Source organism: Pseudophryne corroboree, chromosome 2 (genome assembly GCF_028390025.1).
Source record: "Pseudophryne corroboree isolate aPseCor3 chromosome 2, aPseCor3.hap2, whole genome shotgun sequence".
Lineage (NCBI taxonomy): Eukaryota > Metazoa > Chordata > Amphibia > Anura > Myobatrachidae > Pseudophryne > Pseudophryne corroboree.
This window is the reverse complement of record NC_086445.1, coordinates 36,231,593-36,251,479: the sequence shown is the minus strand read 5'-3', so window position 1 is coordinate 36,251,479 and position 19,887 is coordinate 36,231,593. Positions and strand designations below refer to the sequence as shown.

The 19,887-nt window shown below is 43.3% G+C and overlaps 1 protein-coding gene across 1 annotated transcript in view; it reads right to left on the bottom strand.

Annotated features, from left to right (window-relative positions):
- LOC134989895 (zinc finger protein 37 homolog) overlaps nucleotides 1–19,373 on the bottom strand; it is a 30,962-nt gene extending 11,589 nt beyond the window's left edge. Inside the window, exons 1-3 of the mRNA XM_063950632.1 lie at nucleotides 18,816–19,373; nucleotides 14,895–14,950; nucleotides 14,342–14,538 (exon numbers count right to left, since the gene is read on the bottom strand). Coding sequence (XP_063806702.1) covers nucleotides 14,342–14,538; nucleotides 14,895–14,950; nucleotides 18,816–19,373 — 811 coding nt within the window. The remainder of the gene's footprint in view (nucleotides 1–14,341; nucleotides 14,539–14,894; nucleotides 14,951–18,815) is intronic.
- Nucleotides 19,374–19,887: the final 514 nt, after the last annotated feature.

Below are 19,887 nucleotides of genomic sequence, written 5' to 3'. Positions count from 1 at the left end.
TCGCGTCATCATAGCCACGCCCCCTGCAGTGTAATGCCGGGGATCGCGGCATTACAGAGCGGGGGCATGGCTTAATGGATGTGGCACGGTAACTCCGCCCCCATCCCGCCCCTGCTCACCCCCGTCCCGCCTCCGGTCCACCTCCTCCCCACGTCACAGCCCTCCCCTGCCCCCCTGCTGAGCCGACCTGGCTGCTCTCTCCCGCAGAGAGCAGCCAGAATGTCGGCATGTATGATGTACTATCATTTATACCATGGTATAGAGAGGTGAGTGTGTGTAATGGGACAGACGTGCCCCACAGTGAGTGGGTGACAGGAAACCTATACAGCAGGCACCAGGACGGGCAGATGCCAGCCGCGGGTATGACAAGGCCATAGGCGTTTCTATTATGGGTGCAGTGTGTGCGGTGCACACGGGCCCTAGGGGGGCCCACACCGCACGTATAGAATATAGTTACCCCTCCGGAGTCCCGCGATGGAAGCCCTGCTGTGCAGACACAGATCACTCGGAAAATGGCCGCCGCGGCCATTTCCGAGTGATTTGCGCATGCGCACTGGAGGTGTCCTCGGGAACAAGAGTGGGCGCCATGTTCCCGGAGACCTGGCATTATGCTGCCGGAGAGGAGGGGGCCCGCGACAGAGGCTGCACGCAGGTCCCCTCCTCTCTTAAAACGCCCCTGGACAAGACCACAAGTCTCTGGCACGTCTACACATCAGGGTGCGATCACCTCGTAGTCAGTGACTGATGTAATAATAAAGATGGATTAGTAATGCATGATCCCACACAGAAGACTAGGAAATCAGCTGTAATATTAAGGCATGAATAAAATGGCGGCGGAACAGATACAATATTACCTAAACTCTATCCTTAGGTTACATGGGTAATCAACATAATCAGGTTACATGTTAAATCATATGACATAGAACAGCACATTGCATGCTATCTGATCAGGGAAACATAGACAGTGATGGGTATATCTTTGTTTATCCTCTTTAGTATGTTACTATGAAGCGTGTCTGGTCACAGCCTATCCCTCTACATGGGCAGTAATAGCAACACTGACACCTGCAGGTTATGGAGGAAATGACACACACAGGGAAAGCTGATCCCATGTTCCTGGAGATGTCCCTTATTGTATCACTAGGAATGAGTGACGTCATTGCTCCCTAGTGAGTGATGAGCTACACTCTTGTGTCTACTGATCCAGGCCACAAGATAGCGTCCTGATAGGCTGCATTGTCATGGGTATTGCTCACACCCACAAAATGGCTGCCACCACTATGCGATGAAAGCGGACATATTTATACAAGAGAAGCATCATAACATAATATTGTATTATTTTTTTTTAACTCTGTAGCTACAAAACGTAATTATATTTAATGTTGCACAACAGACTGAGCGCAAATGTGGCTGTGTGACATCACCGGTCCTCATTTGCAAAAATGTTTGTTTTGCCAATCAGGTCTAAATTTGAGGGGAAACTGCTGCAAAATCTGACCGTAGGTGGGTGTAAGGGGAGCGCAGATTAGTGTATTACACTACGGGATAAAATGTATAATACGAGAGGGAGCGGATGGCGCGTTTAGAGGGAGCGCCGCCTTTTCCGCTCAGCAAGAGGACATGACTTTTCCAGCTCCTATGAAATGGTGGAGATCGGGCCTCATCCTACACTTCTGATGTGAGAGCACGTTGTACCTACCAGTTGTTCTTCTCTAGTAGGATGACGAACCGAAGTTATCACCACATTCATACACCCAAAAGTCACAGAAATAACAGAGACCGTCCTGATGTCCCGTCACTCTCATAGCAAATATAACACAAAGCAAGAAGTAATTCATGTGATGGTTTCACCATATCCAGTGTGTACATAACGCATTTGGCAGGAAAATAAGTCAATTTTTCCCCCCTGCTGGTAAACAAGCCTCGTTATGTATGTGACGGGCAGTTCAGTCACATAGACTGATGTGAACTCTCTGATGTTGATAAAGATATGAGCTGGTAGAAAAGCTGCGGTCGCACTGGGAACACGCAAACGGCTTCTCCCCGCTGTGAGTGTGCAGGTGCTTTACAAGGTTAACTTCCTGGACAAAGCATTTACCGCACTCCGTGCACTTAAACGGCTTCACGCCAGAGTGCACCCGCTGGTGCAAAGAAAGGGCAGACTTTTTGGTAAAGCAACTCCCGCACTCCGGGCATGAAAATGACCTCTCCCTGGTGTGAGTGCGTTGATGCTGGTCAAGGTGGGCTTTCCGGATAAAACGTTTGCCGCATTCCGTGCATGAAAATGGCCTCTCCCCGGTGTGAGTCCGCTGGTGCATAGTAAGAGCAGATCTGCTGGAAAGGTGTTTCCCGCACTCCGAACATGAAAACTGCAACTTCTTAGGACAATGTGAGGAGGAGTGCGGACCTGTTGGGGACAAAAGTACTGAAATAAACCCTCTATAAATCAGCGGATAGGTCGCGTCATCATGTTCAATAAACTCTGCAAAACGATACACATGTATGGTGCTTGAAAGTATGGGAACCCTTAAGAATTTTCTATATTTCTGCTGAAATTTGTCCTAAAACTACCTCAGATTTAGAGACAAGTCCTGAAAGTAGATAAAGAGAACCAAATTAAACAAATGAAACAAAAAATTAGAGGCGCTCATTTTTTATTGAGAAAAATTATCCAATATTACATATTGGTTAGTGGCAAAAGTATGTAAACCTTTAGGGTTAGCAGATATTTTGAAGGTGACATTAGAGTGAGGTATTTTCTTTTCCCCCCAAATCATTATTATCCCTTATCAAGCAGTAATACAAAATACAGTGAACGTGTCATAAGAAGGAGCAAACATCAAATACAGATGCTGATTACAAGAACACGTTTTCCATAGTAACCTGTTTTATATAAATTGACTATGTAGTATAATATACTGAAAAAGCGAGGGAAAAAGAAAGAAAAGAGAAAGAGGGAAGAGAGAAAGAAAAGAACGGAAAAGGGAAGAAAAAACCTCACAGCCCATAGGTCTAAATAAGTGTGTGGGTGTGTGTGGGTGTGTGTGTGTGTGGGGGGGGGGGGGGGGGGGGGCGGACTAAACAACAGATGCCCAGCCAGTCTCACATTTCCACCTACTGTAGTGTTTTATAATGATCAGATTCCTTGTATACCAACCAAGGGTAGCAAGTCGCTGTAAAGGCCTGGTCTTTAGAGGCCAGGGAGAAGATAATGTTGTGCATAATCATATAGTGTTCTATACAAGCACAGCATTCAGTCAAGGTGGGGACAGCGACAGGCTTCCAGTGTACTGGGATGACTGCCTTAGAGGCACTAAGAATATGGTGAAGAAGTGTCTTTCTCTAACGTCCTAGTGGATGCTGGGGACTCCGTCAGGACCATGGGGAATAGCGGGCTCCGCAGGAGACAGGGCACATCTAAAAAAGCTTTTAGGTCACATGGTGTGCACTGGCTCCTCCCCCTATGACCCCCCTCCAAGCCTCAGTTAGGTTTTTGTGCCCGTCCGAGAAGGGTGCAATCTAGGTGGCTCTCTTAAAGAGCTGTTTAGAAAAGTTTTTTTTAGGTTTCATTCAGTGATTCCTGCTGGCAACAGGATCACTGCAACGAGGGACTTAGGGGAGAGATCTCCAACTCACCTGCGTGCAGGATGGATTGGGATCTTAGGCTACTGGACACTGAGCTCCAGAGGGAGTCGGAACACAGGTCAGCCTGGGGTTCGTCCCGGAGCCGCGCCGCCGATCCCCCTTACAGACGCTGAAGAAGACGGCAGAACGGAGGTCCGGAAACAGGCGGCAGAAGACTTCACAGTCTTCATGAAGGTAGCGCACAGCACTGCAGCTGTGCGCCATTGTTGTCACACGGCTCACTGACCTAGTCACGGAGGGTGCAGGGCGCTGCTGGGGGCGCCCTGGGCAGCAATATAAGTACCTTATTGGCAAAATAAATACATCACATATAGCCATTAAGGCTATATGTATGTATTTTAACCCAGGCCAGTTCTTAAAAACCGGGAGAAAAAGCCCGCCGAAAAGGGGGCGGAGCTTATTCTCCTCAGCACACAGCGCCATTTTCCCTCACAGAAAGGCTGAGGGGAAGGCTCCCATGCTCTCCCCTGCACTGCACTACAGAAACAGGGTTAAAACAGAGAGGGGGGGCACTGATTTGGCGATATAAATATATATTAAATGCTATAAGGGAGGAACACTTTTATAAAGGTTGTCCCTGTATAATTATAGCATTTTGGTGTGTGCTGGCAAACTCTCCCTCTGTCTCCCCAAAGGGCTAGTGGGTCCTGTCCTCTATCAGAGCATTCCGTGTGTGTGTGCTGTATGTCGGTACGTGTGTGTCGACATGTATGAGGAAAATGTTGGTGAGGAGGCGGAGCAAATTGCCTGTAATGGTGATGTCACTCTCTAGGGAGTCGACACCGGAATGGATGGCTTACTTGTGGAAGCACGTGATCATGTCAACACGCTGCGAGCCGGTTGACGACATGAGACGACCGGCAAACAAATTAGTACCTGTCCAGGCGTCTCAGACACCGTCAGGGGCTTGTAAAAACGCCCATTTACCTCACGGACACTGACTCCAGTGTCGACGGTGAAGAAACAAACGTATTTTCCTTTAGGGCCACACGTTACATGTTAAGGGCATGAAGGAGGTGTTACATATTTCTGATACTACAAGTACCACAAATAAGGGTATTTTGTAGGGTGTGAATAAACTACTTATAGTTTTGCCTGAATCAGATAAATTAAATGAAGTGTGTGATGATACGTGGGGTTCCTCCGATAGAAAGTTATGGGCGGTATACCCTTTCCCGCCAGAAGTAAGGGCGAGTTGGGAAACACACCTTAGGGTGGATAAGGCGCTCACACGCTTATAAAAACAAGTGGCGTTACCGTCTCCAGATACGGCCGCCCTCAAGGAGCCAGCTGATAGGAAGCTGAAAAATAGCCTAAGAAGTATATACACACATACTGGTGTTATACTACGACCAGCAATCGCCTCAGACTGGATGTGCAGCGCTGAGGTGGCTTGGTCGGATTTCCTGACTGAAAATTTTGATACCCTTGACAGGGACAAGATTTTATTGTCTATAGAGCATTTTAAGGATGCATTTCTATATATGCGTGATGCGCAGAGGGATATTTGCATGCTGGCATCAAGAGTAAATGTGATGTCCATATCTGCCAGACGAAGACACGACAGTGGTCAGGTGAGGCAGATTCCAGACGGCACATGGAAGTATTGCCGTATAAAGGGGCGGTCCATCGGACCTGGTGGCCATGGCAACAGCTGAAAAATCCACCTTTTGTTCCCCGAGTCACATCTCAGCAGAAAAGGACACAGTCTTTTCAGTCTCAGTCCTTTCGTCCCCATACGGGCAGGCGGGCAAAGGCCAGTCATATCTGCCCAGGGGTAGAGGAACGGGAAGAAGACTGCAGCAAGCAGCCCATTCCCAGGAACAGAAGCCCTTCACAGCTTCTGCCAAGTCCGCAGCATGACGCTGGGGCAGTACAAGCGGACTCAGGTGCGGTAGGGGGTCATCTCAAGAGTTTCAGCACGCAGTGGGCTTACTCGCAAGGGGACTCCTGGATCCTACATGTAGTATCCCAGGTGTACATTGGAAATTCGAGACGTCTCCTCCTCACAAGTTCCGGAAGTCTGTTTTACCAACGTCTACCTCCGACAGGGAGGCAGTATTGGAAACAATTCACAGGCTGTATTCCCAGCAGGTGATAATCAAAGTACCCCTCCTACAACAAGGGAGGGGGTATTATTCCACACTATATTGTGGTACTGAAGCCAAACGGCTCGGTGAGATCTGAAATATTTGAACACTTACATATAAGCGTTCAAATCAAGATGGAGTCACTCAGAGCAGTGATAGCGAACCAGGAAGAAGGGGACGAGATGGTGTCACTGGATATCAGGGACATTTACCTACATGTCCAAATTTGCCCTTCTCACCAAGGGTACTTCAGGTTCGTGGTACAGAACTGTCACTATCAGTTCAGACGCTGCCGTTTGGATTGTCCACGGCGCCCCGGGTCTTTACCAAGGTAATGGCCGAAATGATGATTCTTCTTAAAAGAAACTTGGACGCTTTCCTGATAAGGGCAAGGTCCAGAGAACAGTTGGAGGTCGGAGTAGCACTATCTTTAATAGTTCTACGACAGCACGAGTGGATTCTAAATAGTCCAAAATCGTAGCTTTTCCGAGGACACGTCTACTGTTCCTAGGGATGATTCTGGACACAGTCCAGAAAAAGGTGTTTCTCCCAGAGGAGAAAGCCAGGGAGTTATCCGAGCTAATCGGGATCCTCCTAAAACCAGGAAAAGTGTCAGTGCATCATTGCACAAGAGTCCTGGTAAAAATGGTGGCTTATTACGAAGCAATTCCATTCGGCAGATTTCACGCAAGAACTCTTCAGTGGGATCTGCTGGACAAATGGTCCGGATCGCATCTTCAGATGCATCAGCGGATAACCCTATATCCAAGGACAAGGGTGTCTCTCCTGTGGTGATTACAGAGTGCTCATCTTCTAGAGGGCCACAGATTCAGCATTCAGGATTGGATGCTGGTGACCACGGAGGCCAGCCTGAGAGGCTGGGGAGCAGTCACACAGGGAAAAAATTTCCAGGAAAGTGTGATCAAGTCTGGAGAATTCTCTCCACATAGATGGAGCTAAGAGCAAAATTATAAGGCTCTAAACTTAGCAAGACCTCTGCTTCAATGTCAGCCGGTATTGATCCAGTGGGATAACATCACGGCAGTCGCCCACGTAAACAGAAAGGGCGACACAAGAAGCTGGAGGGCAGTGAAAAAACTGCAAGGATTTTTCGCTAGGCGGAAAATCATGTGATAGCACTGTCAGCAGTGTTCTCTCCGGGAGTGGACGACTGGGAAGCAGACTTCCTCAGCAGGCATGACCTCCACCTGGGAGAGTGGGAACTTCATAGGGAAGTTTTTCCGCATGATTGTGAGCCATTGGCAAAGACCAAAGGTGGAAATGATGGCGTCCCGCCCGAACAAAAAACGGGACAGGTATTGCGCCAGGTCATGAGACCTTCAGGCGATAGCTGTGGATGTCCTGGTAACACCGTGGGTGTAACAGTCGGTGTATGTGTTCCCTCCTCTGCTTCTCATAACCAAGGTATTGAGAATTATAAGACATAGAGGAGTATGAACTATACTCGTGACTCCGGATTGGCCAAGAGGGACTTGGTACCCGGAACTTCAAGAGATGCTCACAGAGGACTAAGGGCCTGGGGAGCTAAGAAGGGACTTGCTTCAGCAGGTACCATGTCTATTCCAAGACTTACCGCGGCTGCGTTTGACGGCATGGCGGTTGAATGCCGGATCCTGAAGGAAAAAGGCATTCCATAAGAGGTCATACCTACCCTGGTCAAAGCCAGGAAGGAGGTGACCGCACAACGTCATCACCACATGTGGTGAAAATATGTTGCGTGGGTGAGGCCAGGAAGGCCCCACGAAGAAAATTCAACTAGGTCGATTTCTACACTTCCTGAAAACAGGAGTGTTTTGAGCCTAAAATTGGGGTTCTTTAAGGTTTTAAGTTTCGGCCCTATAGAATTTCTTCCGAAAAGAATTGACTTCAGTTCCTGAAGTCCAGATTGTCAAGGGAGTATTGCATATACACCCCTTTTTGTGCCTCTAGTGGCACCGTGGGATCTCAACATAGTGTTGGGATTCCTTAAAATCATATTGGTTTGAACCGCTCAAATCTGTGGATTTGAAATATATCACATGGAAAGTGAACATGCTGTTGACCAATATCTCACATGGACAGTGACCATGCTGTTGGTCCTGGCCTCGACCAGGCGATTGTCAGAATGGGCGGCTTTGTCTTACAAAAGCCCATATTTAATTTTCCATTCGGACAGGGCAGAACTGGGACTCGTCTCCAGTTTTCTTCCTAAGGGGGTGTCAGGTTTTTCACCTGAAACAACCTATTATGGTGCCTGCGGCTTCTAGGGACTTGGAGGACTCCAGGTTACTAGACGTTGTCAGGACCCTAAAATATATATATATATATATATATATATATATATATATATATATATATATATATATATATATATATATATATATATATATAGTTTAGGACGGCTGGAGTCAGAAAGTCTGACTTGCTGTTTATATTGTATGCACCCAACAAGAGGGGTGCTCCTGCGTCTAAACAGACGATTGCACGTTGGATCTGTAGCACAATCCAACTTGCACATTCTGTGGCAGGCGTGCCACAGCCTAAATCTGTAAAGGCCCACTCCACTAGGAAAGTGGGCGCATCTTGGGCGGCTGCCCGAGGGGTCTCGGCATTACAACTTTGCCGAGCAGCTACGTGGTCAGGGGAGAACACGTTTGTAAAATTTTACAAATTTGATACTCTGGCTAAGGAGGACCTGGAGTTCTCTCATTCGGTGCTGCAGAGTCATCCGCACTCTCCCGCCCGTTTGGGAGCTTTGGTATAATCCCCATGGTCCTGACGGAGTCCCCAGCATCCACTAGGACGTTAGAGAAAATAAGAATTTACTTACCGATAATTCTATTTCTCGTAGTCCGTAGTGGATGCTGGGCGCCCATCCCAAGTGCGGATTGTCTGCAATGCTTGTACATAGTTATTGTTACAAAAATCGGGTTATTCTTGTTGTGAGCCATCTTTTCAGAGGCTACTTCGTTTTGTTATCATACTGTTAACTGGGTTCAGATCACAAGTGGTACGGTGTGATTGGTGTGGCTGGTATGAGTCTTACCCGGGATTCAAGATCCTTCCTTATTGTGTACGCTCGTCCGGGCACAGTACCTAACTGAGGCTTGGAGGGGGGTCATAGGGGGAGGAGCCAGTGCACACCATGTGACCTAAAAGCTTTTTTAGATGTGCCCTGTCTCCTGCGGAGCCCGCTATTCCCCATGGTCCTGACGGAGTCCCCAGCATCCACTACGGACTACGAGAAATAGAATTATCGGTAAGTAAATTCTTATTTTTTATATTGCGATTGGGGCCTCCGTAGGAGATTCTAAAGGCAGAAACTAGGGCATAAGGGTAAAGTCTTCTTGAAGAATGAGACTGTCCGTTTCTCTGACCTTTCGCCAAAGAGGCTGAAGAAGGGGACATTCGCACCATATGTATAGAGGGGCTGCCACGCATCTTCAACAAGTGTTAGAGACTCCAAGGTACATTTTAGCCAGCAAACTAGGGCAGCAATACCAATGGGAAAGTACTTTGTAATGCGTTTCCATCACATATGCATTTGATGAGCAGGAAAATGTGTTTTAAGTATTTCTGGCTGATCGTCCTTACCCACCCTACCCTTTAAATCAGATTCTCAATCACACATAAACTTAGGTCTAGAGGGGAAAACCTGATCAATTATTAATTTATAGATTGCGGAAAGGGAGTAATGTGGGTACGTTTGGCAAAGGCACGTTTCCAAATGGAGTAGTCACACGTCTACAATATACAGGTATGCATAAACCCATTAGGAAGTGTTTAACCTGTAGGTACTTCCATATCTAGTTATTTGGCAGGTCCCATTTAGCGTAGACTGTGGGAAAACTCAGTATACTGGACGAATCTATTAGCTGGTCTACTCAATGTATACCCCAAAGGTGCCACAACCAAAATGATGCAGGTGGGATACACAGAGGGAATGCAGGATTTCTTAACAATGGGGTGAGCAGAGAAAGGGAGGGTGAAAGGATCGGTTGAACACGTAGACGCAAACACGAAATAGTAGGCCCCAATAAGGTGTGAGTGGTTGGTGTAAAACTTGAAAGCCAAAGCAACTCTGGGTGTAGAGACGGTAGAAAGGCTAGTTCGATATTGACCCACTGTTTCCAATCAGACCTACGGCCCCATTCCATAATTCTCATAAGGAGTGCATGGTAATAAGAAAGAAAATGGGGTAGTTGGAGACCCCCTTGATGTTTCCTTTTATAGAGTAGCTCGTGCTTAAACCTAGGCTTGCGACCTGCCCAGATAAAATTAATTTTGCGGTGAAGGGTCTGCAGGAGATAAAGCACCCTAGGTAATATGTTCATTTTAATAACTCCAACCTGCCCTACCCATGATATTCTCTTAAAATCCCATGTGGTGAGCTCCGAATGGAGCTTAGCCAGTAGAGGTGGAAAATTAGAAGAGAAGTACTGAGAAAGGTCCCTATGCAGTGTTATCCCAAGGTATTTAAGCTGTGTGGGATGCCACAAAAAAAGGAGAAATTAATTGGAGAACCTGAAGACTCATCTGATCTGACATGAGGTTTAAGGCCACTGATTTAGACAAGTTAACCCTAAATTGGAAAGAACCTCAAAATGCCTGCATTCCGAAAGGAGGTTAGGAATAGATGTTAAGGGAATAGAAGCCAAGGCTAGGAGATCGATGGCAAAAAGGGCAATCTTAAACTCCCGGTCACTTACAGTTAACCCTGTTATATTCATACTTTGTCGCATGGCCCTCGCCAGGGCCTCCATACAAAGAACAAATACCAATGGAGATAAGGGACAGCCCTGACGAGTGCCATTCAAGATTAGGACAGGATCTGAGAGGTCCCCATTAATTCGCACACGAGCTGAGGGGTTCGAGTAAAGGGCCCGAATTCTTCGGAAACCTATCAGATCCAGGACCAAATGTTCCAGCACGCCCATTAGGAAATCCCAATCCATCCTGTTGAATGCTTTTTCTGCATCCGTTGAGAGTAGGATGGTCGGGGTCTTGCGATTAGAAGCCATATAAATTAAATCTAAAACCTTTGTGGTGATGTCCCTAGCCTCACGACCAGGGACCAAACCCACTTGGGCTGAATGAATTAAATTGGGTAGAAACAACTTCAGGCGATTGGCTATTAGTTTGTCAAAAAGCTTCACATCAACATTCAACAGGGAGATGGGCCTATAGCTAGAAAACTGGGTTGGATCTTTATCTTCCTTAGGTATAACTGAGATATGTTCGAGGAGAGATTGAGGTAAAAAAAAGGGGAACGATGTGTCACCTGGTTAAATGCACAAAGCATCAGAGGAGTCAGAACATCACCAAACATCTTATAATATGCAACAGAGAACCCATCTGGGCCCGGGCTTTTACCATTTTGGGGTAGATTTAATTGCTTTTTCTAATTCAGTTAAGGTGAATGGAGCCTACAAGGTCTCCACCTCCTCCTTTTTGAGAATTGGGAAACTAACTTCCACTAGATAATCTTTAATAGAGCAGACTAAGAAGAGAAAAATAATTGAAGCGCCTGTGTCTATGACTGACCAATATTATAAACTATAAAGTATCCATCAGAACCACGCTCGCTGTACTCAAGGGGCTGTATGGACCCCTAGATAGTGCAAAGATAACGAAAAAAGGGGAGAGAGAAGCGCTCATGTGTTCAAAATGGATACTCAATTAATCTATACAGAGCCGGTATAATGATATAAAAATGTATTAATTAATAAGTACACCAATAATAATGTGATTAGTAAACCTAATAAATTCAAAATGGAATAAATAAAATAATATATTTAACGTGCTGGCCAGCAGTTTTCAGTTGACACATATAATTCTAAAAAAGTGTCAGCGTATAATGAGCTGTAATAAAAGTTACTTATGTGTCAATGGTTCCACTAAATGTAATTGTCCTGGAGAGACATCAGCGTGTTGTTACTTTGTAGCGATCAAACAGTGGATGCAGTACGCTGGAATGATAAAGGTGAACTGGCAGATAGCAGCATTAGACAATTTAAGTCCGATTACCTCCGTGTTGGAAATGCGGTGTGGTCCTACCCCCGGTAACCGAGCGTCCTCGGTGTCGGATGTTGCACGGGGGGTGCCTTTTTGGTATCACCGACTGTAGCTTCCTTCACACTTGTAGGAGGAATTGGTGCAACGGACTTCTGTAGTTGGAGCCTGCTTCGGCAATGGTGTTGCTATTGCTGGTGACTGACCACGGGTAATTCGTTTTGTGTTCCCGTGTGCTGCTCCCGCTGTACTGGACAGTTCACCTGTGGCTTAATGATGAACACTGCTGCAGCTTCGAAAAAGGGGCGGAGACTGACGCGTTTCGTCACGGATCACGTGACTTTTTCAAAGTAGTACCTCCTCTCCCACTTGAGGTTACTTTTAAAGGCACTATTTAATGTCCTCAGCTGTGGAACGTATTCAAAGATTTAAAACACCTAATCACTCTGCAATTGTTTACCGGCTCTGTATAAAACTATCTGATGTTTTCTGTTCTACATCATCTGATAATTCTTTCTATTCAAACAGTATAGAGTTATATGACAATTCAAAAATTTAATTTAAATATATGTAATTTTATGGCTGATCAGAAGGAAATATTCGATAATAAATACATAATAAATGAATAATTATTAATAATGAGAAATTACTAGTATAAAACAAAAGTGAATTAATATAAAAAATAAAAATAAAAATAAGTAATTAAATAGAAATTCATATTTCAGACCAAAGAAGGCAGCTTCTACTAATTCATTGTGGTAATCAGATACGTCTAGTATCCATTAGATAACCTATAGAGTAGTCATTACCCATCTGACAATACAGACTACCCAAGGAGGGATTCATCAAATTATTTCTACTGAGGAGAACAGTGGCCTCAGTAGAGAAATGCTTTATTTCATATGTTAACCTCTGTGTATTGGACTGTCAAACTGAGACTAGCAGGTGAGTTTCAGATGTGTACAATTACCCTTAATCTAACTACCCTAATTATTAGAACAAGGAAAGATTATTTTTAACCCATGAAGTAACTAAAGATGATAATGAGAAATGAATAAGAAATGAATAAATGATTAAAATAAATAGATTATTTAGATATTAGGAATCTGGGAAGGAAAGAGGGGGTGGGATGGGGTTGGGGTGGGAAGGGGAGGAGGAAGGATGAATAGGAAAGGACCAGAAGGGAGAGAGGATGTTATATGTCTATCTCTATGGTCTCATTGAGACCTTCAGGAAACAGAGTCTTTAATTTATGTATCCAATAGTTCTCTCTTATACATAAGTTCCTGTATCTATCTCCCCCTCTTTTGGTGGGTTTTACCTGTTCAATCCCTATCACTATTAAATCTCTTGTATTTTTATCATGTTTTTCTAGGAAATGTCTAGAAACACTGTGAAATAGGAAACCATTTGTAATGTTTCGCTTATGTTCTAAAAACCTTATCCTTAGTTTGCGCGTTGTCCTCCCCACATAGATCAACCCACAACTACACATTAAGATGTAAATAATATATGTACTGTTACAATTGATGAAGGATTTAATATTAAATTCTTCATGTGTGGATGACTCAAAGGTATGTGTTTTGTTTTTGATAAAAGAACAGGTGGTACATCTATTCTGTCCGCATCTATAGCAGCCCATAGGTTTTGAAGGGAGCCATTGTGTCGGCTGTTGTTGATTGCCAGTTTCCCCCCCTCTTTTATCTGTGAAGAAACTGGGTGAAATATATTGCTGTAAATTTTCAGATTTTTTAAAAATCACAGAAGGTATAGCTCCAATTTCCGTTCTAAGGATTTTATCTGACAAGAGAATTGGAAAATTATCAGATATTATTCTTTTAATTTTTTTAGCAGCCAAGTTGTATTTACAGATAAAATGTGGATTACCTTCGTTGGAGAAGGATTTTTTTGTCTTATATGTAAAAATGACTTAAATTGTCTAATGCTGCTATCTGCCAGTTCACCTTTATCATTCCAGCGTACTGCATCCACTGTTTGATCGCTACAAAGTAACAACACGCTGATGTCTCTCCAGGACAATTACATTTAGTGGAACCATTGACACATAAGTAACTTTTATTACAGCTCATTATACGCTGACACTTTTTTAGAATTATATGTGTCAACTGAAAACTGCTGGCCAGCACGTTAAATATATTATTTTATTTATTCCATTTTGAATTTATTAGGTTTACTAATCACATTATTATTGGTGTACTTATTAATTAATACATTTTTATATCATTATACCGGCTCTGTATAGATTAATTGAGTATCCATTTTGAACACATGAGCGCTTCTCTCTCCCCTTTTTTCGTTATCTTTGCACTATCTAGGGGTCCATACAGCCCCTTGAGTACAGCGAGCGTGGTTCTGATGGATACTTTATAGTTTATAATATTGGTCAGTCATAGACACAGGCGCTTCAATTATTTTTCTCTTCTTAGTCTGCTTTATTTTTGTATACACTTTGAAGCAGCCAGTTTCAGATTGTACCAATTAGAATAATTAATTATCTATTAAGTTATATATCTTTATTTATAGCTTTATAACATTCTCAAGTTTTAGACTTAAAATAGAATGGCTGATCTTACATGTTTTTCTGAGCGAATCAGAAGAAGGCAGCAATATGTGGTTGAATTCAATGAAGATCCTGAGCACATGGGTGAACTGGCAGATAGCAGCATTAGACAATTTAAGTCCGATTACCTCCGTGTTGGAAATGCGGTGTGGTCCTACCCCCGGTAACCGAGCGTCCTCGGTGTCGGATGTTGCACGGGGGGTGCCTTTTTGGTATCACCGACTGTAGCTTCCTTCACACTTGTAGGAGGAATTGGTGCAACGGACTTCTGTAGTTGGAGCCTGCTTCGGCAATGGTGTTGCTATTGCTGGTGACTGACCACGGGTAATTCGTTTTGTGTTCCCGTGTGCTGCTCCCGCTGTACTGGACAGTTCACCTGTGGCTTAATGATGAACACTGCTGCAGCTTCGAAAAAGGGGCGGAGACTGACGCGTTTCATCACGTGACTTTTTCAAAGTAGTACCTCCTCTCCCACTTGAGGTTACTTTTAAAGGCACTATTTAATGTCCTCAGCTGTGGAACGTATTCAAAGATTTAAAACACCTAATCACTCTGCAATTGTTTACCGGCTCTGTATAAAACTATCTGATGTTTTCTGTTCTACATCATCTGATAATTCTTTCTATTCAAACAGTATAGAGTTATATGACAATTCAAAAATTAAATTTAAATATATGTAATTTTATGGCTGATCAGAAGGAAATATTCGATAATAAATACATAATAAATGAATAATTATTAATAATGAGAAATTACTAGTATAAAACAAAAGTGAATTAATATAAAAAATAAAAATAAAAATAAGTAATTAAATAGAAATTCATATTTCAGACCAAAGAAGGCAGCTTCTACTAATTCATTGTGGTAATCAGATACGTCTAGTATCCATTAGGTAACCTATAGAGTAGTCATTACCCATCTGACAATACAGACTACCCAAGGAGGGATTCATCAAATTATTTCTACTGAGGAGAACAGTGGCCTCAGTAGAGAAATGCTTTATTTCATATGTTAACCTCTGTGTATTGGACTGTCAAACTGAGACTAGCAGGTGAGTTTCAGATGTGTACAATTACCCTTAATCTAACTACCCTAATTATTAGAACAAGGAAAGATTATTTTTAACCCATGAAGTAACTAAAGATGATAATGAGAAATGAATAAGAAATGAATAAATGATTAAAATAAATAGATTATTTAGATATTAGGAATCTGGGAAGGAAAGAGGGGGTGGGATGGGGTTGGGGTGGGAAGGGGAGGAGGAAGGATGAATAGGAAAGGACCAGAAGGGAGAGAGGATGTTATATGTCTATCTCTATGGTCTCATTGAGACCTTCAGGAAACAGAGTCTTTAATTTATGTATCCAATAGTTCTCTCTTATACATAAGTTCCTGTATCTATCTCCCCCTCTTTTGGTGGGTTTTACCTGTTCAATCCCTATCACTATTAAATCTCTTGTATTTTTATCATGTTTTTCTAGGAAATGTCTAGAAACACTGTGAAATAGGAAACCATTTGTAATGTTTCGCTTATGTTCTAAAAACCTTATCCTTAGTTTGCGCGTTGTCCTCCCCACATAGATCAACCCACAACTACACATTAAGATGTAAATAATATATGTACTGTTACAATTGATGAAGGATTTAATATTAAATTCTTCATGTGTGGATGACTCAAAGGTATGTGTTTTGTTTTTGATAAAAGAACAGGTGGTACATCTATTCTGTCCGCATCTATAGCAGCCCATAGGTTTTGAAGGGAGCCATTGTGTCGGCTGTTGTTGATTGCCAGTTTCCCCCCCTCTTTTATCTGTGAAGAAACTGGGTGAAATATATTGCTGTAAATTTTCAGATTTTTTAAAAATCACAGAAGGTATAGCTCCAATTTCCGTTCTAAGGATTTTATCTGACAAGAGAATTGGAAAATTATCAGATATTATTCTTTTAATTTTTTTAGCAGCCAAGTTGTATTTACAGATAAAATGTGGATTACCTTCGTTGGAGAAGGATTTTTTTGTCTTATATGTAAAAATGACTTAAATTGTCTAATGCTGCTATCTGCCAGTTCACCTTTATCATTCCAGCGTACTGCATCCACTGTTTGATCGCTACAAAGTAACAACACGCTGATGTCTCTCCAGGACAATTACATTTAGTGGAACCATTGACACATAAGTAACTTTTATTACAGCTCATTATACGCTGACACTTTTTTAGAATTATATGTGTCAACTGAAAACTGCTGGCCAGCACGTTAAATATATTATTTTATTTATTCCATTTTGAATTTATTAGGTTTACTAATCACATTATTATTGGTGTACTTATTAATTAATAAATTTTTATATCATTATACCGGCTCTGTATAGATTAATTGAGTATCCATTTTGAACACATGAGCGCTTCTCTCTCCCCTTTTTTCGTAATCTTTAATAGAGGCCTTCTGAGATAAATCAGCCCCCTTCCCATTTGAATCCCGCAGATTATACAATTGAGAGTAGAAGAATTGAAAGGCTGCAGCTACAAGGTGTAAAACTATATGTGAAATAAAAAGATAATCAACCATGCTGTACACATTATGGTGGCGGGAATAAAAGGAGTAGTCTCGTGTGGTGGGGTGTTGGATGCACCAAATGTCAATCAACTGGTGATTATGAAAGGTGTTCCTCCCATCTTGTCTGAGTATCAAGGAGATGGTTAGATGATTCAAGATGGAGATCTATGGACCAATTTAAAACACCTCCAAATATCAAGACTCCTACAATATGAGGCTGGGCCAGGGCAAGTATTTAATAAAAAAAAAGGCAGGCTGGCTGGGCCCTATTTGGAGCATAGACATTAATAACAGTGAAAGCTTGGTTGGACACCTTACAATTTAACAATATGCATCAGTGAGAATGACATGATGGGCAATCAGAATTGCAACACCCAGCGTTTTACCTTCAAGATTGTTTGAAAAGTATCCACTGGGGAAATCTCTATTTCTGAGAGAAGGGGCAACACCCTCCTTAAAGTGCGTTTCTTGCAAGAAGACTATATCTGCCTTCAATTCTCGTAAGGCACGTGACCTCCTCTCAGGAATAGAGTCCCTTCCCATTGACAGAGACAGCATTCAGAAAAGCCACTGCATGAAGATAAGGTCATCATAAGGCACATTACAAAAAGGGGTAGAGGCTGGGCTGATAGGAAGTAATTTTACAGAATCAACTCTGTTTGTGAGGAAAAGAGAAAGAACAAGGAAAGAGAAAAAGGATAGGGAATAAAAGCTGTAAGGGAGAACATCAACAGAAAAATGTGTGAAGGAGCTGTAAAGTGTAAGAGAAAATAAAACACCGTTCCTAGACAGCATAGTGGTGTGAAGACCAGTTCCACCACTAGATCTGGGACCATAGAATGCGGTGCAATCGGGGCAACAGGGGAGAAACAGATCAAGCATCTAACCCAATTAGTTAAGTAAATATAAATTCAGCAAAATAAGTGATTCTGCTAAGTACAGTAGAAGGACAAAATCTAAGAATATGCAGGTAACAAAGTGTAAACCCTACCAAGGGAGAATGACTATAACATCTTAAAGTTAAGCAACTCTGGTGTACGCCGTTGACCATGAACATAAGGACTCAGACATACCCTCAAAGCATAAAATATGGAGACCCCCAACACTAGCATAGGACTCCAGCAAAAGAGCAGGTGAGTTTCCTCATCTACAATGTAACAAAAAGTCTTATATAGTCCCTAGGTTCGTAGTATTAAGAGATGATCGAAAACAGTCATCCTAAAGGAGGGGGGGGGGGGGGGTCATCTCAGAAATCGTGAGAAAAGGAAAGGAAGAACTCCACAAAAGTGTACAGTCGGTAGGCTTATACTCAAGTGAGTCACTTAAGGATAATGAAGTTGGAGAAATATAAATTGAAGACTAAGTTCTCGGTCTCAAGTCATTGCAGTTGGAGAAGCAGTCGAGGAAGACAAAGAAGGGCAATCTCTGCTTCGTGACCCTGGGGAAGCTCTGACAACCTGAAAAGGGGGCTCAGCTGAGGAGGCTTGGGGTGGAGAAAGACGTGACCGGAGGGACTGCCATTCAGGGATCTATACTTGGGCAATATACAGAATAGAGCAAAAGTATGTTAAGTCCCCTGGACCACGTATAGTAGCCATCTTCCCTCCATTAGTAGCGATAATACTAAATGGATATCCCCATCTACTGTATACTTTATGTTGTTGTTGCGTAGGACATCCGTCAGGGGCTTCAATTAAAGCCATGAGAGGTCTTGATATACTTGAATGGGCTGGCCATTGAACTTCAGGCCCTCAGAACCTTGAAGCCTCCGGAGTATTTCATCCTTCTGAGCAAAATAGTGCAGACGACATATAATGTCACGTGGTCGCTCAAACTGTAAACCTCTAGGACGTAGTACTCTGTGGGCTCTATCAAAGACGATGGATTTGTTGGGATCGTGACCCAGGACTTAGTTGAAAATTTTTGTGAGTACATCTTGGAGACCTTGATGTGGAATGTCCTCAGGAATGCCTTGTGTCCTTAAATTGTTTCTGCACCCCCTATTGTCTATATCATCTAAATGATCCCTTAAGTTTTGGATTTCCACAGCCTGCAGCTTCACAGTATCCACTGAGGCGTGGTGAAAAGCACTGGTCTCCTCTCCACTGGTTTCCAATGTATCTATGCGAGTCCCCAGATGCATTAACTCCATCTTAATTGCAGAGATTTCTGAGTGCACCACTTCCCGTAACTTGTTTTCTAGGGATACGAAGTCGGCTTTAGTGGGTATGTCCGCTTTGGTGGGTAATGGCTGAAGTAACCTAAGAACCTTCTGCACATCATGTTTCTCACCTAATCCAGAGGCGCCCGGTGATTCTATTGTTTCCGCTGGTACCTCGGAGATTGTTGATTGAGCAGGTGAGACAGGATTCAGAGAAGCAGACATATCTGAGTCTTTCTGAAGGTTGAGAAAGCATTGGAGGTCAGTGTAGGGTGAAGCCTCTGATGGACAGGAGACACTCTTCGATCCTCTGCCCTTCTGTCGACTCATTCATAGGGCATAATTTGGAAATTAGAATGGCAGCGATGTAATCAGTGGAAAGGAGTATGTAGAAGCATAGGTCCAAGTCCAAGGAGTATCCAGTGGAAAAGTACATATAAAGAACTTAGAGCGTGGAGCCGTAGAAGCCTGAGGAGCTAATTTCAATCGTATGCGGGTGCCAGGACATGTGGAGGTGATGGTAGGGTTCACAAGTAAAACTGCCATCCCATAGTGAGATGAGCATGTCAGGTGATGTCAGACATCTCTCCGCAGAGAAGCATTAGGTTGCCATCAGAGAAACAGGTGTCCCCAAAAAGAAGTTATTCACATGGCGAAAAATATCCTAAAAGCTTGCAACTATCAGAGCCGGCCACTAGAGGGCGCAGAGTGACCACAGAATCAGTCCCAGGCTGTGTAAATCTTTCCCAGTATTATGGGGGTCATTCCGAGTTGATCGTTCACTAGCAGTTTTTAGCAGCCATGCAAACGCATAGTCACCGCCCACAGGGGAGTGTATTTTCAC